The sequence below is a fragment of the Triticum urartu genome, chromosome 7A (genome assembly GCF_056163025.1).
Source record: "Triticum urartu cultivar PI428250 chromosome 7A, HENAU_Tu73, whole genome shotgun sequence".
In the NCBI taxonomy this organism is placed as follows: Eukaryota; Viridiplantae; Streptophyta; class Magnoliopsida; order Poales; family Poaceae; genus Triticum; species Triticum urartu.
In genome coordinates this window covers 23,847,624-23,874,916 of record NC_141879.1, presented here as the reverse complement: position 1 = coordinate 23,874,916, position 27,293 = coordinate 23,847,624, and the positions used below count along the sequence as shown (strand labels likewise).

At 43.5% G+C, this 27,293-nt stretch overlaps 1 protein-coding gene and 1 pseudogene across 1 annotated transcript; both read left to right on the top strand.

Annotated features, from left to right (window-relative positions):
• LOC147957147 (uncharacterized) overlaps positions 1–27,293 on the top strand; it is an 86,373-nt pseudogene that overhangs the window by 31,316 nt on the left and 27,764 nt on the right.
• On the top strand, positions 11,827–12,847 carry LOC147957148 (avenin-like b6). The gene has a single exon (XM_087536181.1). It carries the CDS (start codon positions 11,892–11,894, stop codon positions 12,744–12,746), a length of 855 nt encoding a protein of 284 aa, XP_087392307.1. The 5' UTR covers positions 11,827–11,891; the 3' UTR covers positions 12,747–12,847.

Below are 27,293 nucleotides of genomic sequence, written 5' to 3'. Positions count from 1 at the left end.
CTAGCGTGCCTTTTCCATCCAGTCTGCCCTTATGCCGCGATTCAGGAACACCAATCGGCTTAAGGTCAGGAATAAAGTCAATACAAAACTCAATTACCTCCTCATTTTGACGGCCCTTGGAGATGCTTCCTTCTGGCCTAGCACGGTTATGAACATATTTCTTTAAGACTCCCATGAACCTCTCAAAGGGGAACATATTATGTAGAAATACAGGACCCAAAACGTTAATCTCTTCGCATAGGTGAACTAGGACGTGCGTCATGATGTTGAAGAAGGATGGTGGGAACACCAACTCGAAACTGACAAGACATTGCACCAAATCATTCTGTAACCTTGGTATGATTTCTGGATCGATTACCTTCTGAGAGATTGCATTGAGAAATGCACATAGCTTCACAATGGCTAATCGAACGTTTTTCGGTAGAAGCCCCCTTAATGCAACCGGAAGCAGTTGCGTCATAATCACGTGGTAGTCATGAGACTTTAGGTTCTGGAACTTTTTCTCTGCCATGTTTATTATTCCCTTTATATTCGACGAGAAGCCAGACGGTACCTTAATACTGAGCAGGCATTCAAAGAAGATTTCCTTCTCTTCTTTGGTAAGAGCGTAGCTTGCATGACCCTGATGTATGCCGTCTTTTCCGTGCATATGTTGTTGGTCCTCCCGTGCCTCAGGTGTATCTTTTGTCTTCCCATACACGCCCAAGAAGCCAAGCAGGGTCACACAAAGATTCTTCGTCACGTGTATCACGTCGATTGCGGAGCAGACCTCGAGGTCTTTCCAATAGGGCAGGTCCCAAAATATAGATTTCTTCTTCCACATGGGTGCGCGTCCGTCAGCGTCATTCGGAACAGGTTGTCCACCAGGACCCTTTCCAAAGACCACCTTCAAATCCTTGACCATATCATGTACATCAGCACCAGTACGGTGGCGAGGCTTCGTCCGGTGATCCGCCTCACCTTTGAAATGCTTGCCTTTCTTTCTTACGGGATGCCTACTCGGAAGAAATCGACGATGTCCCAGGTACACATTCTTATTAGCCAAATATATACTGTCGGTATCGTCCAAACAGTGCGTGCATGCGCGGTATCCCTTGTTTGTCTGTCCTGAAAGGTTACTGAGAGCAGGCCAATCATTGATTGTCACGAACAGCAATGCCTTTAAGTCAAATTCTTCCCCCATGTGCTCATCCCACGCACGTACACCTGTTCCATTCCACAGTTGTAAGAGTTCTTCAACTAATGGCCTTAGGTACACATCAATGTCGTTGCCGGGTTGCTTAGGGCCTTGGATGAGCACTGGCATCATAATGAACTTCCACTTCATGCACAACCAAGGAGGAAGGTTATACAAACATAGAGTCACAGGCCAGGTGCTATGGTTGCTGCTCTGCTCCCCAAAAGGATTAATGCCATCTGCGCTTAGACCAAACCATATGCTCCTTGCGTCATCTACAAACTCCTTCCCGTACTTTCTTTCGATTTTTCTCCACTGCGACCCGTCAGCGGGTACTCTCAACTTTCCGTCTTTCTTACGGTCTTCTCTGTGCCATCGCATCGCCTTGGCATGCTCTTTGTTTTGGAGCAAACGTTTCAACCGTGGTATTATAGGAGCATACCACATCACCTTGGCAGGAATCTTCTTCCTAGGGCGCCGGCCCTCGACATCACCAGGGTCATCGCGGCTGATCTTATAGCGCAATGCACCACATACCGGGCAAGCGTTCAAATCCTCGTACTCACCGCGGTAGAGGATACAATCATTAGGGCATGCATGTATCTTCTGCACCTCTAACCCTAGAGGGCAGACAGCCTTCTTTGCTTCGTACGTACTCTCGGGCAATTCGTTGTCCTTTGGAAGCATATCATTTATCATTACCAGCAACTTTCCAAATCCCTTGTCAGATACACCATTCTCTGCCTTCCATTGCAGCAATTCCAGTGTGGTGCCCAGCTTTTTCTTGTCACCTACGCAATTCGGGTACAACAATTTTTTGTGATCCTCTAACATGTGCTGCAACTTCTTCTTCTCCAAATCACTTGCGCAGTTTCTCTTTGCATCGGCAATGGCCCGACCTAGATCATCAACGGGCTCATCTGATGCCTCTTCTTCAGCTTCTTCCCGCATTGCCAGCTCAGCTTCTTCCCGCATTACCGGCTCAGCTTCTTCCCCCATTGTTGTATCATCGTATTCAGGGAAACCATGGCCAGGATAGCTGTCGTCGTCCTCTTCTTCTTCATTGTCTTCCATCATAACCCCTCTTTCTCCGTGCTTGGTCCAAACATTATAATGGGGCATGAAACCGGACTTAAACAGGTGGACGTGAATGGTTCTTGACGTAGAGTAATTGTGACCATTCTTACAGCGAGCACATGGACAAGGCATAAAACCATCCGCCCGCTTGTTTGCCTCAGCCGCAAGCAGAAAAGTATGCACGCCCTCAACGAACTGGGGAGAGCATCGGTCATCGTACATCCATTGCCGTCTCATCTTCATTACACAACACCGAATAGACCAAATTAATACAAGTTCATACATAAAGTTCATACAACACTTAAATGCAACAAACAAATAACTCTCTAGCTAAAGCATTTAAATGCAACAACAAATACGATCAAGATCGCAACTAAGGTAACAATGGATCCAACAGCATAATGATACCAAGCCTCACTATCGATGGCATATTTTCTAATCTTTCTAATCTTCAAGCGCATTTTCTCCATCTTCATCTTGTGATCATCGACGACATCGGCAACATGCAACTCCAATTCCATCTTCTCCCCCTCAATTCTTTTCAATTTTTCTTTCAAGTACTCGTTTTCTCTTTCAACTAAATTTAACCTCTCGGCAATAGGGTCGGTTGGAATTTCCGGTTCACATACCTCCTAGAAAAAATTTCTATGTCAACTTGATGGGCATAATTTGTCATAAACACGAAATGCAACTAGTTTTAAAAGATAATATACATACCACATCCGAATCATAACAAGGACTAGGGCCGACGGGGACGGATATCAAAACCATGGCACTATATGTATAACAAACAACGTACGGGTAAGATAATTATACGAGTAACTATATATCCAAATCACACAAACATCAATTTTTATATAAAATTTCATGAACAAGAGGCTCACCACAAGGTGGTGCCGGCGACGGGACGGTGCGGGCAATCGACGGTGGCTATGATGGAGATTTAGAAGGCACTAAGTAAACCACACCTACATATGCAAACTAAGTGTTATTTTTGACCTCAAATTGCATATAAATCAAATACTAGCACATATATATATATATATCCTCCCAAATTACTAAACTCACAAATTAATCACTATATAAAGCATTGCAAGAGCTAATCTAGCAATGAGAGATGAAAGGACAAAGTTGCTAACCTTTGTGATCATTTGAATGGATGGGGGCCTTCAAATCTTGACAAATTTTGGGCAAAATGTGTGATGAGCTCGAGAGGAAGAGGGGAAGAACAGAGAGGAGAGGGGAAAGGGGAAGAACAGAGCGAGCTTGGGTGGACGAAGGGTTTATGTAGGACGACCTTTAGTACCGGTTCGTGCCAAGAACCGGTACTAAAGGGGCTGGAGGGGCCCCTGTCTGACAACATCCTGCCACCACTCTCATTAGTACCGGTTCATGGCACGAACCGGTGCTAAAGGTTCGCCACGAACCGGTACTAATGAAAGTGGCCCGGCTAGCCGTTGGAACCGGCACTAATGTATACATTAGTGCCGGCTCAAATACAAACCGGCACTAATGTGCTTCACGTTTGACCCTTTTTCTACTAGTGTGTTCACATCGTTCGGGGCCGTATGTGGAAACCTCGGCCGGACTCCCTGCGGATGGAACCTGGATAGGCGATAAACCTGGACTAGAGACTTAAGTGTTTAGGTAGGCCGTGGCCGACACCCTCGCTGGGCTTCCGCTTGAAGGTTGCCGAGTACATGTCGTGTAAACGCCGGTAAGTGGTGAAAGCGTTTATGACAAAGTACACCCCTGCAGGGTATAAAACTATTCGAATAGCCACGTCCGCGGTAAAGGACTACTTGGTTGCCTATACAGTTCATAGACAAGTTAATGGATACTACTAAAAGACTCAAGATAAGTATGAGTACCGAGGATGGCCCTCTCGTAGGATGACGAGGGAGGATCCCCGGTGGAGTATTGTGTTGGTGAGTAGTGGACTCGTGTGCGAAAACTATTTTACTGGTGGAGTTCCGTAGGATAGCTTAGCCAAGAGTCAAAGCTGGCTTGCTGCAATAACCCCACCACCTTCTTGAGAATAAGCATGTATAGTAGGTTCTGATGTAAGACTTGCTGAGTACCTTGTACTCATGTTTGCTTAATTACTGTTTCAGACGACAACACCGCCCCCTCCGATGGGTTCTACGTAGACCTTGACGTCGACGAGTGACTAGCCACCCAGGTGGGGATCATGGCCATGGAGGGCCCTATGTAGATAGACAGGCTTCGAGAAGCCTTCTTTCTTTCTAGAGTCTGTACTCAGACTAGTTGCTTCCACATGTGCTTGTATGATTGTATGACTTGAGTGTCGGGTCATGTGACCCCTATCTGTATGAACATGTTATGTATGGCTCTCTAGAGCCTTTAAATAAAGTACTTGAGTTGTAGAGTTTTGTTGTGATGCCATGTTGTATGTACTCATATCGGGCATATTGTGTGTATGATTGAAATGCTTGGTATGAGTGGGATCCGACAATCTAGTTGTTTATCCTTGGCAGCCTTTCTTATGGGGAAATGTAGTCTAGTGTTCCTCGAGCCATAGTAGTCCGCTACAGCCCGGTTCACCGGAGTCCTGCTAGCCCAGCACTACTGTTCAGGACACTTGACTGGCCGGCATGTGTTTCACTTCGTTCCTATGTCTGTCCCTTCGGGGAAATGTCACGCGGTGACTTCTGGAGTCCTGCCTAGCCTGCTACAGCCCGGGTTCCCCGGAGTCCTGTTAGCCCAGTGCTACAGCCCGGAATCACTCGCTGATGACCGACATGCTCGATGTGATTCATGTATGCCTGTCTCCATAGGTCTGTGCCGCTTTGGGTTCACGACTAGCCATGTCGGCCCGGGTTCTCTGTCATATGGATGCTAGTGACACTATCATATACGTGAGCCAAAAGGCGCAAACGGTCCCGGGCCATGGTAAGGCGACACCCGTGGGATACCGTGCGTGAGGCCGCAAAGTGATATGAGGTGTTACCGGCTAGATCGATGTGACTTGGAATTGGGGTCCTGACAGTGGGAGTTCTTAAGTAATATGATTAATTGAACCTAAATTTATCATGAACTTAGTACCTGATAGTATCTTGCTTGTTTATGTTTGATTGTAGATAGATGGCCCGTGCTGTTGTTCCGTTGAATTTTAATGCGTTCCTTGAGAAAGCAAAGTTGAAAGATGATGGTAGCAATTACACGGACTGGGTCCGTAACTTGAGGATTATCCTCATTGCTGCATAGAAGAATTATGTCCTGGAAGCACCGCTGGGTGCCAGGCCTGCTGCTGGAGCAACACCAGATGTTATGAACGTCTGGCAGAGCAAAGCTGATGACTAATCGATAGTTCAGTGTGCCATGCTTTACGGCTTAGAATCGGGACTTCAACGACGTTTTGAACGTCATGGAGCATATGAGATGTTCCAGGAGTTGAAGTTAATATTTCAAGCAAATGCCCAGATTGAGAGATATGAAGTCTCCAATAATTTCTATAGCTGCAAGATGGAGGAGAACAGTTCTGTCAGTGAGCATATACTCAAAATGTCTGGGTATAATAATCACTTGATTCAATTGGGAGTTAATCTTCCAGATGATTGCGTCATTGACAGAATTCTCCAATCACTGCCACCAAGCTACAAGAGCTTCGTGATGAACTATAATATGCAAGGGATGAATAAGACTATTCCCGAGCTCTTCGCAATGCTGAAAGCTGCAGAGGTAGAAATCAAGAAGGAGCATCAAGTGTTGATGGTCAATAAGACCACTAGTTTCAAGAAAAAGGGCAAAGGGAGGAAGAAGGGAAACTTCAAAAAGAACAGCAAGCAAGTTGCTGCTCAAGAGAAGAAACCCAAACCTGGACCTAAGCCTGAAACTGAGTGCTTCTACTGCAAGCAGACTGGTCACTGGAAGCGGAACTGCCCCAAGTATTTGGCGGATAAGAAGGATGGCAAGGTGAACAAAGGTATATGTGATATACATGTTATTGATGTGTACCTTACTAATGCTCGCAGTAGCACCTGGGTATTTGATACTGGTTCTGTTGCTAATATTTGCAACTCGAAACAGGGACTACAGATTAAGCAAAGATTGGCTAAGGACGAGGTGACGATGCGCGTGGGAAATGGTTCCAAAGTCGATGTGATCGCAGTCGGCACGCTACCTCTACATCTACCTTCGGGATTAGTATTAGACCTAAATAATTGTTATTTGGTGCCAGTGTTAAGCATGAACATTATATCTGGATCTTTTTTGATGCGAGACGGTTATTCATTTAAATCAGAGAATAATGATTGTTCTATTTATATGAGTAATATCTTTTATGGTCATGCACCCTTAAAGAGTGGTCTATTCTTATTAAATCTCGATAGTAGTGACACACATATTCATAATGTTGAAGCCAAAAGATGCAGAGTTGATAATGATAGTGCAACTTATTTGTGGCACTGCCGTTTAGGTCATATTGGTATAAAGCGCATGAAGAAACTCCATACTGATGGGCTTTTGGAACCACTTGATTATGAATCAATTGGTACTTGCGAACCGTGCCTTATGGGTAAGATGACAAAAACACCGTTCTCCGGTACTATGGAGAGAGCAACAGATTTATTGGAAATCATACATACAGATGTATGTGGTCCGATGAATGTTGAGGCTCGTGGCGGATATCGTTATTTTCTCACCTTCACAGATGACTTAAGCAGATATGGGTATATCTACTTAATGAAACATAAGTCTGAAACGTTTGAAAGGTTCAAAGAATTTCAGAGTGAAGTTGAAAATCATCGTAACAAGAAAATAAAATTCCTACGATCTGATCATGGAGGAGAATATTTGAGTTACGAGTTTGGTGTACGTTTGAAACAATGTGGAATAGTTTCGCAACTCACGCCACCCGGAACACCACAGCGTAATGGTGTGTCCGAACGTCGTAATCGTACTTTACTAGATATGGTGCGATCTATGATGTCTCTTACTGATTTACCGCTATCGTTTTGGGGATATGCTCTAGAGACGGCCGCATTCACGTTAAATAGGGCACCATCAAAATCCGTTGAGACGACGCCTTATGAACTGTGGTTTGGCAAGAAACCAAAGTTGTCATTTCTGAAAGTTTGGGGCTACGATGCTTATGTGAAAAAGCTTCAACCTGATAAGCTCGAACCCAAATCGGAGAAGTGTGTCTTCATAGGGTATCCAAAGGAAACTACTGGATACACCTTCTATCACAGATCCGAAGGCAAGACTTTTGTTGCTAAATTCGGAAACTTTCTAGAGAAGGAGTTTCTCTCGAAAGAAGTGAGTGGGAGGAAAGTAGAACTTGACGAGGTAATAGTACCTGCTCCCTTATTGGAAAGTAGTACATCATAGAAACCTGTTTCTGTGACACCTACACCAATTAGTGAGGAAGCTAATGATATTAATCATGAAACTTCAGAACAAGATACTACCGAACCTCGTAGATCAACCAGAGTAAGGTCCGTGCCAGAGTGGTACGGTAATCCTGTTTTGGAAGTCATGCTACTAGATCATGATGAACCTACGAACTATGAAGAAGCGATGCTGAGCCCAGATTCCGCAAAATGGCTTGAAGCCATGAAATCTGAGATGGGATCCATGTATGAGAACAAAATATGGACTTTGGTTGACTTGCCCAATGATCGGCAAGCAATTGAGAATAAATGGGTCTTCAAGAAGAAGACCGACGCTGATGGTAATGTTACTGTCTACAAAGCTCGACTTGTCGCAAAAGGTTTTCGGCAAGTTCAAGGGATTGACTACGATGAGACCTTCTCACTCGTAGCGATGCTTAAGTCTGTCCGAATCATGTTAGCAATTGCCGCATTTTATGATTATGAAATTTGGCAAATGGATGTCAAAACTGCATTCCTGAATGGATTTCTGCAAGAAGAGTTGTATATGATGCAGCCGGAAGGTTTTGTCGATCCAAAGGGAGCTAACAAAATGTGCAAGCTCCAGCGATTCATTTATGGACTGGTGCAAGCCTCTCGGAGTTGGAATAAACGTTTTGATAGTGTGATCAAAGCATTTGGTTTTGTACAGACTTTTGGAGAAGCCTGTATTTACAAGAAAGTGAGTGGGAGCTCTGTAGCATTTCTGATATTATATGTGGATGACATATTGCTAATCGGAAATGATATAGAATTTCTGGATAGCATAAAAGGATACTTGAATAAGAGTTTTTCAATGAAAGACCTCGGTCAAGCTGCTTACATATTGGGCATTAAGATCTATAGAGATAGATCAAGACGCTTAATTGGACTTTCACAAAGCACATACCTTGACAAAGTTTTGAAGAAGTCCAAAATGGATCAAGCAAAGAAAGGATTCTTGCCTGTGTTACAAGGTGTGAAATTGAGTAAGACTCAATCCCCGACCAATGCAGAAGATAGAGAGAAAATGAAAGATGTTCCCTATGCTTCAGCCATAGGTTCTATCATGTATGCAATGCAGTGTACCAGACCTGATGCATGTCTTGCTATAAGTCTAGCAGGGAGGTACCAAAGTAATCCAGGAGTGGATCACTGGACAGCAGTCAAGAACATCCTGAAATACCTAAAAAGGACTAAGGATATGTTTCTCATATATGGAGGTGACAAAGAGCTCATCGTAAATGGTTACGTTGATGCAAGCTTTGACACTGATCCGGATGATTCTAAATCGCAAACCGGATACGTGTTTACATTAAACAGTGGAGCTGTCAGTTGGTGCAGTTCTAAACAAAGCGTTGTGGCGGGATCTACATGTGAAGCGGAGTACATAGCTTCTTCGGAAGCAGCAAACGAAGGAGTCTGGATGAAGGAGTTCATATCCGATCTAGGTGTCATACCTAGTGCATCGGGTCCAATGAAAATCTTTTGTGACAATACTGGTGCAATTGCCTTGGCAAAGGAATCCAGATTTCACAAGAGAACCAAGCACATCAAGAGACGCTTCAATTCCATCCGGGATCTAGTCCAGGTGGGAGACATAGAGATTTGCAAGATACATACAGATCTGAATATAGCAGACCCGTTGACTAAGCCTCTTCCACGAGCAAAACATGATCAGCACCAAAGCTCCATGGGTATTAGAATCATTACTGTGTAATCTAGATTATTGACTCTAGTGCAAGTGGGAGACTGAAGGAAATATGCCCTAGAGGCAATAATAATGTTATTATTTTATTTCCTTATATCATGATAAATGTTTATTATTCATGCTAGAATTGTATTATCCGGAAACATAATACTTGTGTGAATACATAGACAAACCAAACATCACTAGTATGCCTCTACTTGACTAGCTCATTAATCAAAGATGGTTATGTTTCCTAACCATAGACATGTGTTGTCATTTGATTAATGGGATCACATCATTAGGAGAATGATGTGATTGACATGACCCATTCCATTAGCTTAGCACCCGATCGTTTAGTATGTTGCTATTGCTTTCTTCATGACTTATACATGTTCCTATGACTATGAGATTATGCAACTCCCGTTTACCAGAGGAACACTTTGTGTGCTACCAAACGTCACAACGTAACTGGGTGATTATAAAGGAGCTCTACAGGTGTCTCCAAAGGTAAATGTTGGGTTGGCGTATTTCGAGATTAGGATTTGTCACTTCGATTGTCGGAGAGGTATCTTTGGGCCCTCTCGGTAATGCACATCACATAAGCCTTGAAAGCATTGCAACTAATGAGTTAGTTGCGAAATGATGTATTACGGAACGAGTAAAGAGACTTGCCGGTAACGAGATTGAACTAGGTATTGAGATACCGACGATCGAATCTCGGGCAAGTAACATACCGATGACAAAGGGAACAAAGTATGTTGTTATGCGGTCTGACCGATAAAGATCTTCATAGAATATGTAGGAGCCAATATGAGCATCCAGGTTCCGCTATTGGTTATTGACCGGAGACGTGTCTCTGTCATGTCTACATTGTTCTCGAACCCGTAGGGTCCGCACGCTTAAGGTTTCGATGACAGTTATATTATGAGTTTATGCTTTTTGATGTACCGAAGTTTGTTCGGAGTCCCGAATGTGATCACGGACATGACGAGGAGTCTTGAAATGGTCGAGACATAAAGATTGATATATTGGAAGCCTATATTTGGATATCGGAAGTGTTCCGGGTGAAATCAGGATTTTACCGGAGTACCGGGAGGTTACCGGAACCCCCCGGGAGGTATATGGGCCTTAGTGGGCTTTAGTGGAAGAGAGGAGAGGTGGACAGGGCTGGGCCGCGGGCCCCTTCCCCCCCTAGTCCGAATAGGACAAGGAGAGGGGGCGGCGCCCCCCTTCCTTCTCTATCTCCTCTTTCCCCCTTCCCGAATCCTATTCCAACTAGGAAAGGGGGGGAATCCTACTCCCGGTGGGAGTAGGAATCCTCCTGGCGCGCCCTCCTCATGGCCGGCCACACCCCCCCCCTTTGATCCTTTATATACGGAGGTAGGGGGCACCCCTAGACACACAAGTTGATCCACATGATCATATTCTTAGCCGTGTGCGGTGCCCCCTTCCACCATAATCCTCGATAATATTGTAGCGGTGCTTAGGCGAAGCCCTGCGACGGTAGTACATCAAGATCTTCACCACGCCGTCGTGCTGACGGAACTCTTCCCCGACACTTTGCTGGATCGGAGTCCGGGGATTATCATCGAGCTGAACGTGTGCTAAAACTCGGAGGTGCCGTAGTCTCGGTGCTTGATCGGTCGGGCCGTGAAGACGTACGACTACATCAACCGCGTTGTGCTAACGCTTCCGCTATCGGTCTACAAGGGTACGTAGATCACACTCTCCCCTCTCGTTGCTATGCATCACCATGATCTTGCATGTGCGTAGGAATTTTTTTAAAATTACTACGTTCCCCAACAGTAAACACTAAATATGGTTTGGACAAGGGGTGGCGGGCTTGGCGGCCTAAGTATGGAGGGGTAGCAACCATGGAAGATTACAGACTCATAGCACATGACCCATGCAAACATCCTGTAGAAGAAAGAACAAATTCAGTTCAGTAAAGTTCAGTTCCACCACATCAAAGTAGCTCCATGGAAATCTCTTGACATGTAAAGGGCATCCTATGAGTCATGTCGTGCTCTACTAATGCATGTTTATCTTAGCAAATCAAATAAAATTACAAAATCATTTCTAGGAAACAATTAATTGAGTGTGGAACACCTCCTCACACCTAATGGTTTGCTGATGTGATCAATCTAAACAGCTAATGCAAGATTACAAACCACTAACTCGTAAAAACCATGGATCATGTGAATGCAAAAGCTAATTTATACCTAACACATGTATAAGATTACAAATTGGGTTTCACAATAAGATATGCCACCCGAACTCTTGACATGTAAAGTGATGATTGTTGAGTCATATGCATTATCAATCTCACCTGACAGTCAGGTGATATGTGGCGAAAAGTATATTTGATGGCCATTGAAGATTAGACTTTAGCGCCACCTAACACAACAATATGAGATGTTAGTTTGGAAAGCATCCAAATGCTTTTGTAAAATAATGTAGGATGGAATGCAGCAAATAGACCATGGCAGCTATAAATAGGCATGTACCATGAAGACCCTTCTTCATCAACCTTCAGACAACCACAAACAACAAAGCAAACTTTAGGCTAGCCACCATGAAGGTCTTCATCCTGGCTCTCCTCGCCCTCGCAGCAACCACGGCCATTGCCCAGTTGGAATCCACCTGTAGCCAGGGCTTTGGACAATGCCAACAACAACAACAACCGGGGCAACAACAGCTGCTGGAGCAGATGAAGCCGTGTGTGGCATTCCTGCAACAACAGTGTATCCCAATGAGAATGCCATTCCTCCAAATACAGGTGCAGCAGCTTAGCAGCTGCCAGATCATGCAATACCAATGCTGCCAGCAGCTAGCACAGATCCCAGAGCGAATCCGGTGCCATGCCATCCACAGCGTGGTAGAGGCTATCATGCAACAACAACCCCAACAACAATGGCAGGAGCCCCAACAGCAAGCACAACATAAGAGCATAAGGATGTTGCTTGAGAACCTATCATTGATGTGCAGCATCTCCGTCCCGGTACAATGCCAGCAACAACAACAATTGGGCCAACAACAACAACAACAATTGCAGGAGCAGTTGACACCGTGTGCGACATTCCTGCAGCAGCAGTGCAGCCCAATGACAGTGCCATTCCCCCAGACACCGGTGGATCAGCCTACCAGCTGCCAGAATGTGCAACATCAATGTTGCCGGCAGTTATCACAGATCCCGGAGCAATTCCGTTGCCAAGCCATCCACAACGTGGCTGAGGCTATCAGGCAACAACGACCCCAACAACAATGGCAGGGTATGTACCAGGCCCAGCAGCCAGCACAACTTGAGAGCATCAGGATGTCGCTTCAGGCCCTGCGGTCGATGTGTAGCATCTACATCCCGGTACAATGCCCCGCCCCCACCGCCTACAACATTCCCATGGTGGCTACTTACCCTGGTGGTGCGTACTAGTTGATCAATGTAGCGGTGGCAAAATAAAAATGTCATGCATCATCATGTGTGGCAAGTACTAGTTGCAATATGGAAATGATGAATAAATGTTCCTGAATAAAGCATTTGTCTGAATAAAAACTACACATTTCCATGATAGATGAAATTTTTGGATCTTCTGGTTGAACTTAACCATCACCGAATTCTGTATGTCTCCCATAGGACCATCAGTTCATAGCATGAAAACAGTAGTTGGTACACATGAAGAAAATACACATATAAATAGTTGGTACATACAAAAGTTAACATATTTAATACCACCGTTGGCATAAACAAAATTTTTGCTCAGTAAACATGATAAACCTCATAAGCATCTTCCCGAACTGAACCATCGCTTAGATTGTATGGAGCCCATCAAATCAAAAGAAGTTCAGAACATGAAAGGAGAAAAAAATGACACAAGGAACAGAGTCCTGGTGAACGAACACACAACCAGAACATGTATGAACAATATAAAAAATGACAGGATTTGAAGCGCGTCTTGGCATATCCAAAAATGTGCTTTCCTGTTTAGTCTCAACCCAGATGCTACATCACAAGCGGATTAATCGATGAGCCATAGTTATCGCGACGTGTCGCAGCACAACCTGCAGATGATATAGATGAATATGCTTATGCGGCAGAGCGAAGCAACTGAAGCAAATCGTCAGCCGCAAGCCCATCGGATAGTATCAAAACTGTCGCGAAGGAACTAAAGAGGTTGAGCGTCCGGACCTGACGCCGAGACTCGCTGGTGCCGGCGGCTACGTGGAGAGGGCTCAGCGGCCCGCTGCGGAGCTCTCGCTCTTCAGCGGCGGTGGCTTCCTCCGGCCATGGACGTGCGCTCCATCTACCGGCCTCATCGCATCCGTTCGTCGGCGAGGGGGCGGAAGCGGTAGTACTCGTCGGTCGATGCGCCCGAGCGGAGGAGCAGGGCGCCTTTAGCGCCAGTTGGCAGTTCGGGCGCCCACGCGGCTGTGAACTGGGCCAGCCCAGCAAAAAGTCAAGCGAGCAAAGAACAGCCAAAAATTGGTCGAGACAGAGTATGGAACCAGCGCCGTCGAGTAGCGAACGACACGGGCAAACAAACTACACTACACCGGACTACTGATGAAATCAAGGGAGACTGTTTAAAGTACTCTGTCGCCGCACAATTTATTCATATACATGTAAACATACTGTAGCGCTTTGATTTTTAAATTATTCGAAAAAATCATCGGTTTTGTAAAAAAAGCTCATCAACTTTGAAAAAAAGATCACGATTTTGAAAAAAAAGTTCACAATTTTGAAAAAAGTTCATCAGTTTGGAAAAGGGTTCGTCGATCTTGAAAAGAGTTCATTGATTTTGAAAAATAGTTCATCGGTTTTGAAAAACAGTTCATCGATTTTGAAAATAGTTCATCGATCTTGAAAGAGTTCATCGACTTGCAAAAAGGTTCATTGATTTTGAAAAGTGTTCATTGACTTTGAAAAAAAATCCTCGAATTTGAAAAAAGAGTTCATCCATTTTGAAAAAAAGTTCATCAAAATTGAAAAAAGTTAATCGATTTTGGAAAAAATGTTCACTGATTTTCAAAAAAGTTCATCGAATTTGAAAGAAGTTCATCAAATTTGATAAAATTTCTTTCATTTTGAAAAAAAGTTCATTCGTTTGCGAAAAAGTTCACGAAAAAATTGAAAAGTTCATTGAACCAGGATGAAGGGAAAAAAAAGAAAAAAAGGAAAGTACATGGATAAAAAGGATGTGAAAGATGGACGTATACACATTAAGATGGGTGTCGGGGTGATCATTGCCTTCAAGCACAAAGGAGGAGGTTGTAGGTTCGATTCACGCTCTTGCCGATTTACTTTTTCTCTTTTGAATGCAGAAAAAAACATAGACGGGCCGGCCCATCTGGATCGAGAGGAAAGAAGAGGGGTGTGCGCTGTTTGCGAATAACACCTAAACGGGCGCTTAAGGCGCCGTTTAGGGTTTGCCCAGCGTTTGACGTCCCCGCCTTCTACATTTTAATGTGGGTGGCAGCGCAAACAAATGAGCCCAATAATCATGACGATTAGGCCGTGAATGTAAGCCCAAATTGCTGCCGAATCCTCATTTGCCCTGTGTTGCTACCAGGTATGCGCATGGGCGGGGAGCACCTATGCAGCGCTTCAGGGGCCTGTTAACGATCCAGCGCCTGCAGCCCTGCTAGCATGGGCCGGCCCACTAGCGTACTGCCCATTTTTTCCATTTTTTGTTACTAAAATAAAAATTTGAAATCAAAAAAAGGTTTACAGATTTAAACAAAAAAGGTTCATCCTTTGAAAATAAAAGTTCATATCTTTAAAAAAGGTTCACCCCTTTTGCAAAAAGTTCACCAATTTGAAAAAAAGTTCAATGAAATTGAAAAAAAACGTTCATCCAATTTAGCAAAAATTTAATAATTTTTAAAAATTTCATTAAACTTGCAAAAAGTTCATAGAAATTAAAAAAAGTTCATGTATTTTTAGAAATAGTTCATTGAACTGAAAAAAAGTTCATCAATCTGAAAAAAACTGTAGAAATTTATAAAAAGTTCAGAAATTTTTCAAAAAATGAATCGTCCAACGGAATCTAGATGGGCCGGCCCATTTATGAACGCCACGGGCGCCAGTTAACAAAAATGCACATTAACTAGCGCCTGTGGCGCCGAATAGGAAATGCCGAGTGAGTGTTGCTACCTCTAACTGGCGCAAAAGGTGTTGGTTAGGAGGTCTCCAAATTGCCCAGAGTACATACAAGTGGACAAGTGAACTGACCAACACACCTATTAGCTCTCTCTCTCTCTCTCTCTCTCTCTCTCTCTCTCTCTCAGCGCTTTTGTCTATAGAATTGGCACTTTTGCTCTGTCCAAATATTTTATAGGTGGCAGGGTTAATGGGATTCACGCAAGATTTCGGTGCGAGACATCAGCTTTTTCTCTCATCTTCCGAGTTGGATCTCAATGTATAGGTTTTGGCAATAGCAGTAACAGGTCAAAACGGGTTTATGTTTTCTACATCTTAGTGGGTTACACTGTCTTGAACCTCATAATCCACTCATGTGCTGGATTGTGATAGCTCATAAGCATCTTGCGTCAGCGGTTGCGCCCGAGGAACTGCTTGTTTCCTGCTAGTATTTCTTGGGGAGGTTTGCATTTTCTTTGTGCATATTTTTCTCTATAGTAAATAATGGTGACAGCCTAGCCTATCATGGTTCTCTGGTGCCATTGTCAGAGTTCGTATTTTTGCGTCACATATTTAGTCGCAATAGTCGTCAACCCGTGCACCTGCACGGGCTAGCACTTGTAATTATATTAGATCAACCAAGTTGTTACGATTAGAAATGTAGGCCAAAAATATGACTATGTTGATATGGGTCATTATTGTTACACATGTATGTGTATATTATTGAACATAGAGTTCAACAATGTTACATTGCTTTGAACTATTCCGGGATTAGATTGTTTGTGTCCCATTGTGTGATAACCTTATAAATATCGGCGTCGTGTGATGGCGAACAACCGCAGATGTATAGATGATATGTTAACGGATGTGCTACCTTATGGACGTTATATAAGGATAAGAATATCCCTCACAAAAAAATAAGGATAAGAATATATGTGTTATGTTGGTAGAAAACATGGTTACAAATGCAAATGTTGTTGCATGTATCGTGTATTCGTGACCTATAAGTTTCTGAAAGGCATAAAGATAAAGGGTCCTATTGTAGCATATATCTTCCTGTCTTATATATCTTTTTTTTGCCACACAAGCATGGTAGAATTATAAAAAGTTTGTTTCTATACACAATAATGGACGTATGCGTGCATGTTTTTCTATCAAAATACCTGATATCGTAGCAAATAATATACATATATAAAATGGAGTTTGTTGTATATTCTCATTACTATAAGTAGCATATATCATTTAGATTTTAAGTTCGTCTCAACCAACAAATTTAAAGAATTTATTTTCTTATTAATGTGGATGGGATTTTCTACATTTTCTCTCTCTCTCTCTCTCTCTATATATATATATATATATATATATATATATATATATATATGTATGTATGTATCACATAGATAATCATATGTTTATATGAGCTCTTTGTAGCACATGGTACATCCAGATTTTCTTGTTACATCAGTAATTTATATGCATTTAAAGATTTTTTAATAGCTAATTTTCTCTTTGTTGTAAGGACAAAATAAGGACATGCATGGACATACCATATATTTTTTCGATAAAGGACATACCATATATGCAGATACATATTAGCAATCTGCACCTTGAAAGAATCATGTGAATCCATGTGATTCACTAATCGCATGCAAGTCAGGCAAAGTAGTATGTCTTAAAAACATCGTATTATGCGCACACACAATACTAGTAGACGCTCCAGGTGATTCAACACGTGTGCCACTATGTTGCACCTAGCCACATTGGATGCAACTGAATCTGGTCCGCTTCTCTAGAACATAATTATTCGGGATAACTGTGCTCATGGATAGGCATGCACATAGCAATTTATATCTTGATCGGACACTTTGTTTTGTCATGAGTTCAAAGCGCTAAAAATCAAGTAGCACATTCAAAAAAATAGGATAGGTTTTTGTTGCATGTGGAGTTGAAGAACCAACGACAAACTGGACAACATCATAGTGATAAGTCGATGTGCTTTATTTCCACTTTAGGTTCTCCGATGGCCAGTTTACCAATTACCATAACAACACGATCTACTTTAGACCACCATCGGGACACCTCATGATACGCTGCATCAACCATTAATCTATTATTATCATGGTTAGATTTTAGTCTTTTGGGAACATGATGCCAAGAAGAACTTGCTAGAGGATGCACTTGATAGTTGGCCTTCATTATTATCACAAATGTGGGCGTACTTTAATGCCCATGGTGGATGGAGGGAGACACGGAGACACAAACAATGAGTAAGATTGATCACCCATTGGGATCACAGTCGATCTCTCATCATCCCTCGCAGTACCTGGCTAGCTTCAGGTTCCTTTGTGGCTCGCTGGTAGCCATATGGGTTGGAGAGCGCACTCGATGGTGATGGAAAGTTGGGGACATCCTGCAGTGAGAGAAATTTCCACCCCTGGCCATACATAGGAGAGCATAACTGAGGGGAAGGTAAAGTCAATGGCCATGTACAGGAGCTGAGGGAGATGTATTTTCTTTTTTTAATCGATCATCAGAAGATTTTATTCATGGAGTTTCATTGGTCATAAATTGGATTCTGTCTTTTTTACCTTTTTTGGTTAAGTATTTTTTTAAGGACGCTATCTTTTTTTTATGGAACAGATGGATTTTTTTTCCCACATCATGCGACGTGTCAGATGCCATTTTTTGGATCGGGCCATCTATGTTAGCCAAGTTTTGTTTTTTTATCTTGGGTGTATTTTTGAATTCAATGGTGTAATAATGGCATGGATTAGTGAGAAGGCTTAAAAGGTGCGGCCATGTACAGGAGCGGAGCTTGCCTCAAAAAAAAAATGTGCAGGAGACGTAGGAGATGTGTTCTCTTTTTTTAGGGAGGGATGCTTTTCCTTTTTTAATTGGGCAGTACTCTACGCCGGCGCACCGGCAGAACGTTTCGACCGGTCAAACCAGAGCCACTCGATTTGGACACGCGTATACGTCAGATCTGCCCCGCATCTCCTATCGTCATCCTCCCCCATAGGAAAAAAGAGGAGAAAAAAAAGCAAGCGCTGCCACCGCACGCTGGCCCGCGCTGCTCTTGCTCAGACCACCGCTGCCCCTGCTCATCGCTGGTGCTCGCAGCCTCACCGCCGCCGCCGAACCAAAACACCACCCGCCTTCACCACCGACACCGAAGCGAAAAATGCCGGTTCCAGCAAAATCAAAAGACGGTGGTAGCAAAAATTTAGGATGGTACCAGCAAAAACAAAACAAAAACAAGGATGGTAGCAAAAAAACTCCTGATGCTTCCATGAAGACTCTGGTAGTAGCAAAAACTCCGGTGGTAGCAAAATGGCATCTCCGGTAGTAGCAAAAATCCGAGACGGTTGTAGCAAAAAAAAAGCCATTGCCGCGGTTGAGCAACACCGCCGTGGGTGGATGTAGCAAAACTGTCTTCAGTTCCAGTAAAATCAAAATATGGTTGTAGCAAAAAAGACAGGAAAAAACAGAAAATAGATGTAGCAAAAATCGACAAAACACCGGTAGTAACAAAAAATCGAAACGGTTGTACCAAAATTGTTCATTGGTTGCAGCAAAAATCACCTGGTAGCAAATTTTGGGCGGGTGGGTGGTAGCAAAAACATGGGCCAGTTCCAGCAAAAAAAACATGGTTGTAGCTTTTTACCACGCTGGTAGAAGCTTTCAGCTCCGGCAGTTGCAACATTGAGGAGTCGCCGGCGTGATCACCCTACTGAGCTTCTAGCTCCACCAGTTGCAGAACCATGCAACTCCTAGCATGCGTGACCACGATTGTAGCATGCGGCACCCCGCCATGCTGCCCAGCCGCAGTCGTAGAGGAGGTGAAGAAGCACCCCTAGCTCCGCAGCAGCACCTCGCTCGTGTGCTTCCACTCGCCCTCACAAATTAGTGGCTGTTTGGGGGGGGGGGGGGGGAGAGGGGAGGGGGGAGGGACATCGGCGAAGCTACGTATAAAGTTGTGGGGTCAACTGACCCCACAGGTTTTTTGAAAACCTCCTTTGATTAGTAAGAAATCTTGTGATAGTCCCTGGATTCATAGATTAATGACCCCACAGCATTACCATCCTGGCGCCGCCGCTGGGGAGGGAGAGGGATTCTCTCATCGTATTACAAATCACAAGGGGATGAGGGGTAGGGGATGGGTACACGGCCATGTCCGATTCATAGTAGCAGTGGAGGCCGGTGGTCAAGAGGAGGAGAGATCCATGGAGGTAAAGAAGAAACAGAGAGGGAATGAGGGAAGGAGAATGACGGGAGGGAGGAAGAGGATAAGGAAGGAGAAAAATAAAAAAGAGGGAGGGACAGGCGTGGGCCCAACAAAGAAAGCGTGCCGATGCAGGGAGGTAACGCATGCTAGCGAGGACCTGCGTGGCGACGCAGCGTGCGACCGGCGCAAACTCGGCCGGCGCTCCGTTGCCAAACGTTTACCTTTTTAATTGGCAAAAGAGCTCCACGGATCCCATCTTTCCTTTTTATTATGGGTAGCGTTGTTAGGGAAGGAGGCTGTCTGTTTTTTGAAGGAACATATTTTTTTTGTTTCAGAACATTGAACATGTCATATGTCCAATTTTTGGACCACCTGTGTTACATAAGTTTTCTTTACATCTTCGATGTAAATTTTACAATCCGACGGTGTAGTTAATTTGGATGTTGTGCATTAATTAGAAGGCTTGAAAGGTGCCTCTAATTATCCTGGGTTGACGACTAGTATCGTCACCCAGTGCATTCGCACGGGCTAGTGTATATTTTGTGTGGCTTTAAAATCCGTGTGACCTTTTTTTGTTTGAATGAAAAGGTTTATTTATTTAATACTTGGTCCTATTGCATATTATCATTCATGAATTTCACATGTTCACACATAGAAATTTGAATAGTTATATTCAGATGCCACATTACAAAAAATATATGTGAAAATTTGGCAATATGCAACATTTGGTTAATTTGCTATTATATATTTATAATAGGAATGTATATTGTATTTACTTTTTGCAAAAAAACTGGAATAAATATTTTTTACTTTTGATTCATAGAATTATAAATATATACATTCAGAATAATCTTCTTATGAAAATTGTGGGTACCACATATCCTCACTCGAAGAGGTTTTTCCAAAAAAAAAACAGAGGGAGATACGAATTATTTGTCTAAGGACAATAAATAAATACATTTGAAGTACATAAATTCAAGTAGTACGCAATATTTCTGTATAAATCATTAATAAGCCAAAAGCTTATAAGTACAAGGCCGGGCGCGACTTTTTCTTGACAAAATTATAAACTACAATCTGGGTAGGTTCATCATCTTCCAAACCATAAGTGTATAGAAGGTGACATTGGCGCAGTCGCCCGTAATTGTCTGAAAGAGGGCAAATATGACATTGTTAGGGCAGAACTCGATAGGAATGATGTAACACAGGAAAGGACTTAAGTAAAAATAAAGTTTTATTTTCAATAATGGAGCCTTACTACCAAAATAGCTCATGTAAGAAACTTCCCAAGACAAGACAATTACACACCTAGCAATCGATATGTTTAAGATATATTCCTTCGTGCATATTAAACTATAGAACAATAGTAAGTGCAATGCCTCAAGCCCTCAACTATATAGAACAATAGTAAGGCAAAGCCTTGCCCTCAACTATATAGAACAATAGTAAGTGCAAAGCCTCCTGGATCAAAAATTCACAGTTACTATCTAAAATACATGGCAATAAAAACTCACAAGTTCTTTTTGTCACTAGATCACGATTTTATCCCATTCTAGTGATTGAGTCTAGTGTCGCCCTCAAAACTAGATCGTCCTTGCTTGAGTTTTTGTAGTATTTGTTTGTAGTTTTTGTAGACTTGCTAAGCTGTTCCTTCCTGCAGATTCAACACAGAAAAATGTCCCCATATTGAAAGAGTGTTAATTCACGGGCCAATTAACGGTTTAACGGTTTAACGGTTTAATAGTAATCAAGATTTTGATTACTAGTAAAAACATACATCATCTCGAGGTTTTATAGGAAGTAGTAGCACACATAGGTCGAATTAAACATGAAGAAGCTGAACTCACTTAGACTTAGTTGATATATGTTCACTTTACCATTAGCTGCGCTGCTGCAGCACAAGGTGTAATTGGCCAGCTGCAAGCTAGAGCCGTGCCGGTGAATAAACATTGCTTTTCAAGAAATCACCTGTTGCTGCCGCTGGTTGCCACCACTCCCTGAACCTGCTCCGCCACCGGCAGCCGCAAAAGGGGACTCTGACCCATCTTCTTCCTCTCACTGTCTCTGTCTCCCTCTTCCTCTCTCTCTCTCTCTCTCTCTCTCTCTCTCTCTCTCTTTCTCTCTCTCTCTCTGTGTGTGTCTGTGTGTGTGTGTGTGTTTGCTGTTGCTGGCTTGGGAGCGCTGCAGGTTCCAGCTGAATTTAAAGAGCTGCGATTCAAGTATAAAATGACAGAAAATGACCAAAAGTGCCGAACCTTTATGACCTAGGTCTGCATTGCATGCGCTTTTCGGTATATAATTACCCTTTTGATGCTTTGGTGCAAGCATGAAATGTGCTGCTTCACAACTCTCATTTGTCAAAAGCATTGCTGTTTGTCTCTTACTCCCAAGTAGACTTTAGCGTGACGTCGGCAGGGTTTGAAAATGTTTTGCAGCAAAGCTGGACGTTGCAAAATTATCCAAGTTTCAAGGAAAAAGGAATTGTGAAGTGGACGTGTGGAAGATGACACGCTTGAATAATAGTATTGGAGATCCGAGATTTGCACTGTCCTGATTTGTCAGTGCACAAAATAGTTGAACAGATTTGCTAGATACTCCCTCCGTAAACTAATATAAAAGCGTTTAAAATACTATAAAGTAGTGATCTAAATACTCTTATATTAGTTTTCAGATGGAGTACCAGTATAAGCCACGACTCAACTTAGGCAGAAAGCTGTACAACTCGTACCCAAACAAGACTCATCAGCTCTATGAGTTTCTACCGAGTGCAACTCAGACACAGCGAGCAGCGACTCATAGCGGCGGAAGAAAATCCTTACTTTTAATAAGAATCTATCAGTCTTAGTTGACGAATTAAGTCGTGTAAAATAAGAAACCTTAGGGCATTTCTAAAGATCCCTTATCCACCGTAAGGGAGTAAAATTTTACTCCCCTCTCCAATCTTCTTCCTAAATTTACTCCACCGATTGGCGGCTGAGTAAAAGCCGAGCCGCTTCCACAGGTTGCCCCTCCCCCCCCCCCCCCCCCCCCCCCCCCGTGCCTGCACTTTCACCGGCGCGACTCCCGGCGACCCCCAGCTGGCCCTGCCACTACCTCGTTACCTCCCTTGCCCTCCGCCGCCCTTCTACCCGACGTCCAGCCCTATCGGCCGCCGTCCCCGTCGCCGTAATCAGGTGAACCGCCGCCGCTGTCGCCATTGTTGTTGATTCGCCGGATTGTTTCTTATCGTCTTATTTTTCTGTCGGCCGCCGCATCTCACGTTGATTGCACACCGCCGTAGGTCATTCCCTCTCGTCGCCGCCGGCCTGTTTGGTCAGAACGACAGCGGCCGGCCAGTGCACCACCACCGCACCTCAAGTGTTTGACGAATTGGGTAGGTGAGTTTTTTGATCATTTCTTTGTGAAATGAGCCATTTGGATTGAACCAAGCCGTTTGAATTGTAGATGAAGAGGTTGGGAGAGATGGCTTTGGAGGACTCATCGTCATCTGAAGAGGAAGAAGACGACGATGACTTTGACATTGTTTTAGGCATGATTTTCAATGATGATATTCGGCGGTCGAAGAGAGGATCATAGTTTTTCCACATACGCATCAACCGTGATAGAGCGGAGGGTCATGCAAAGACCATGAGAGACTACTTGGCATTTCTTGTGGAGTATCGCAAGATCGAGAACCGTCAAGTTCATTCTCAGCTCCAACAAGATCTTATTGAGTATCACTGGTAGCGTCTTAGCGAGTCCTAGTTGTTCTATCACATGCTATTTAGAAGCTTTTACTCCACCAGATACTCCACTGTTTTTAGGGGAATGGTTAGAAGTGCCCTTAGAAGATTTACTTTTTTTTAAAACTCACACAGAACTTTATTTAAACGTCCCAACCAGGGATCTCGTCCGACACAACCTGTAAGATACAATCAGGTGGTTCATGCAGCCACACCTTACAGAGATTATTCGCCACACACTCCCTTGCTTACCGATGAGCTGCATTATTGGCAGATCGTCTAACCCAAGTTATTTTCCATCTATCCCTTGATGCCATCAATTGCTTCACCTCTTCGACGACGGGCCCCAACGGTGATAAGCACAAATATTGTGTTCATATCTTCTTAACAAAGCATCACAACATGTTAGCGCTTGCTATGATTGTGGACACTACAAATATTAGTGCAGGGAGATCAGGCGAACAGTCGCGGAAGCGGCGAACCGAGAGGCCGGAATGACCGCCTCATCAAGGAGGCTCTACACCTATGACTTGTTGATGCAACGTGCGTCCGGGACCGCAACTCATCCCAGTGCTGCCTTCTATCACCGTGGACATCGCTCCGTGAGTCATGGCGGCTATCGTGCCTGGAGCCTTGCAGATCATTATTGCCGCGTATTTCAGTTTCCCTTAATCTACTTTGGAAGAGGTGGTCGCAATAGGACGGCTGCCGCTCGTTGCGACGCCCACGACAATCATCTCTGCCATCTCTGTCATTGTCATTGTCGCGCCCGTCTCTGTCGTCACAGTGGCGGCCCGATAGCTCATTGCGGTCGCGCGTCCATGCCTCCCTATCATCCACACCATGCCACAAGTCAAACCGGTGGGAAGAGCGAGGGTGGCTGTGCAGAATGCCATTTGCCTCAGGGATGAAGTCCTCATGGAGGTCCAGATGAATGATGACTTCGCTATTTACCGGCGTGTTTTTGTGTGCGTGTGTTTGGCTGTGTGCATCCTAGCTATGTAGAGGCCGGGTGTGCTCATTATATTTGTATCTTCTTGATGCTTTATTTTGAGGCAATAAATTCACCCTTTGTCGAAAAAGATGAATGATGACTCGGCGCCGAGCCCCCGCCTCCCCACGATCCCGACGGGCCATAAAGGACACCCATCGGCTCGTTGTTACACCAGAAGATGGGTAACCATCGGGATGGCCGACGGGTTTGCCGAGCACATCCATAGGTTAAGTGTGGGTGTCGTCCTCGCGTCTGGTGGTGGTGATATCGAAGTAGCTAGTGAAGGAAGGTGCCGGGGCAAAGCACCTACTCAGCGGCAGCGTTGTTCCAGACGTTCAAAGGGATGTCCTCGATGTATATATATGTGGATGTGGTGGTACGCGTCGACGGCTCAACATGTGCGTTTAGTCTTCACTTTACAACATGGACGACGAGGCGTGCTCTGGAGATCCTGTCGGGGAGCGCCATGACAAGGTCGCACTGGTGCGGGTGCTGGAACGTGGCCAGAATATCCTCTGGGAAGTAGGGCACCACCTTGAAGTAGCTGGGGTTGATGCGGAACTGGTGGGCAATGAAGTTATTTGTTTCGTCTTAGTGTTTGCCTCCTATGGTCACTCAAGACCTAGTTTAGCTAGGTGTTGTCGCAAAGGTAGAGTTGATTTTTATTCGACTTCCCTTTAATTGACTGAGTATTGATATGTTTTCAGGTCTACTTTTCCTTATAAACTAGATTAAGATACTCTTCTTAAGCAAATTGCGCGTACCACCTGCCTTCAGTCGAGGAGGTCCTTCAGAAAAAATACAGGCAGATACGGATTATTTATCTAAGGACAACAAGTAAATACATACAAAGTACATAAATTCAACTAGTACACACTCTTCCTATTTAAATCATTAATAAGCCAAAAGCTTGTAAGTACAAGGTCTGACACGACATATTTTTTTCTAAAAAAAAACTATATATGATTAGTGGAGCGGCTGCATCCTCTTCCTAATTGGAAGTACACAAGGTGAAGTTTGCGCAGTTTCCTGTAATTGCCTGAAAGAGGTCAAATATGACATTGTTAAGGTACATGTCAATATGAATGATGCAACATAGGAAAGGACATAAGTAAAAGGTAACTTCCATTTTTATTAAAGGGGCCTTACTAATCAAAATAGCTCAGGTAAGAAACTTGCCAGAACGAGACAACTACCCACCTAACAATGAATAGGAAAGGATATATACCAATATGCATAAGTGAACTATAGAATAATAGTAAGTGTAAAGCATCAACTACATAGAACAATAGTAAGTCCAAAGCCCCCCATGTCTCAAATTCACAATTACTGTCTGAAATGCCGGGCAAGAAAATCTCACATGTTCTTTCTGTCACCAGAATGCAGTTCTATCCCATTCTAGTGATCAAGTCTAGTGTCGCCCTCAAAACAAGGTCGTCTTTGCTTGAGTTTTTGTAGTATTTGTTTTTAGCTTTCGTAGACATGCCAAGTTGTTCCTTCCTGCAGGTTCAGCACATGAAAACGTCCCCATATTGGAAGAGTGTTAATTCAGGGGTCAATTAACAGAATAATAGCAATCAAGATTGTGTTTACTAGCAAAACATGCATATACCCACTCGAGGTTCTGAAGGCAGTAATAGCAAACACACAAGTCGAATTAATAAACATGAAGAAGGTCACGTCATTAGTACTACATCTATTCACTTTACGATTAGCTGCAGCACAAGCTAGAGGTGATTCTGGTGCATAAACATAGTTTTTCAGGAAACCACCTATTGCTGCAATGGCTCGCCACCAGTGGCTGAACTTGCTCTGCGTCCGGCATCCGGATCAGGGGACTCTGACCCATCTCTCTCTCTCTCTCTCTCTCTCTCTCTCTCTCTCTCCCTCTCTCTCTCCCTCTCTCTCTATCTCTATCTCTCTCTCCCTCCCTCTCTCTCTCTCTCTCTCTCCCTCTCTCCGTTTGCTGTTGCTGCCTTGGGAGTGCTGCAGGTTGCAGCTGAATTTAAAGAGCTGCGATTCAAGTATAAAATGACAGATAATGACCAAAAAATGTCTAACCTTTATGAACTACCTCTGCGTTGCATCCGCTTTTGGTTATATAATTTACCCTTTTGTTGCTTTTGTGGTGGCATGAAGTGTGCCGCTTCACAACTTTGTCAGAGCTTTGCCGTTTGTCTCTTACTCTTAAGTGGACTTTAGGGTGCCGTTGAAAACGTTTTCTGAGAAAGCTGCACTTTGCAAATTTATCCAAGTTTCAAGAAAAAAGTATTTGTGAAGCGGACGTGTGGAAGAAGATACACTTGAATAATACTCACGGAGATCCGAGATCTGCACTGTCCCAGTTTTTCAGTAGACAAGACTATATTTCTCTCTCTCTCTTTTTTTGTGTAGATGGAGTCCTGTTGATGTTTTTCGATAAATTTGTTAGCGCTAGCATGTTGGGTTTCGCTCACGACGTACAATGACAAGAACCATACACAACCGCACGCGCACAACTATTACCAAGTGCACGAATCATGTGCCTCTTTTTCTTTTCTTCATTGCTTCTCAAATCTCACATGACGCAGTACAAAACTATGACCTGCGCTGTGTATATATTACATACGACTCCTGTAAAAAAAAATCACATACGACTCAACTTAGCACACAAAGCGGACCTCTGAATATTTTTAGTCATCACCTATAAATATTACCTCGTTCTGGTACAAATCTGCCGTAATCAATCAAATCAAATTATTTCGTATTTCAAAATGTTTAAACAATATTTTTACGTGGATGTATATATTTTTTGTTTTTGAACAGTTCACTTTTTAATTATATCATCTTCAATTCATTGTTTTGTAGAGTTAGTCACCATGCAAAACCCAAGCAAATTGACTGGCCTCATTGTCTCCACCGAC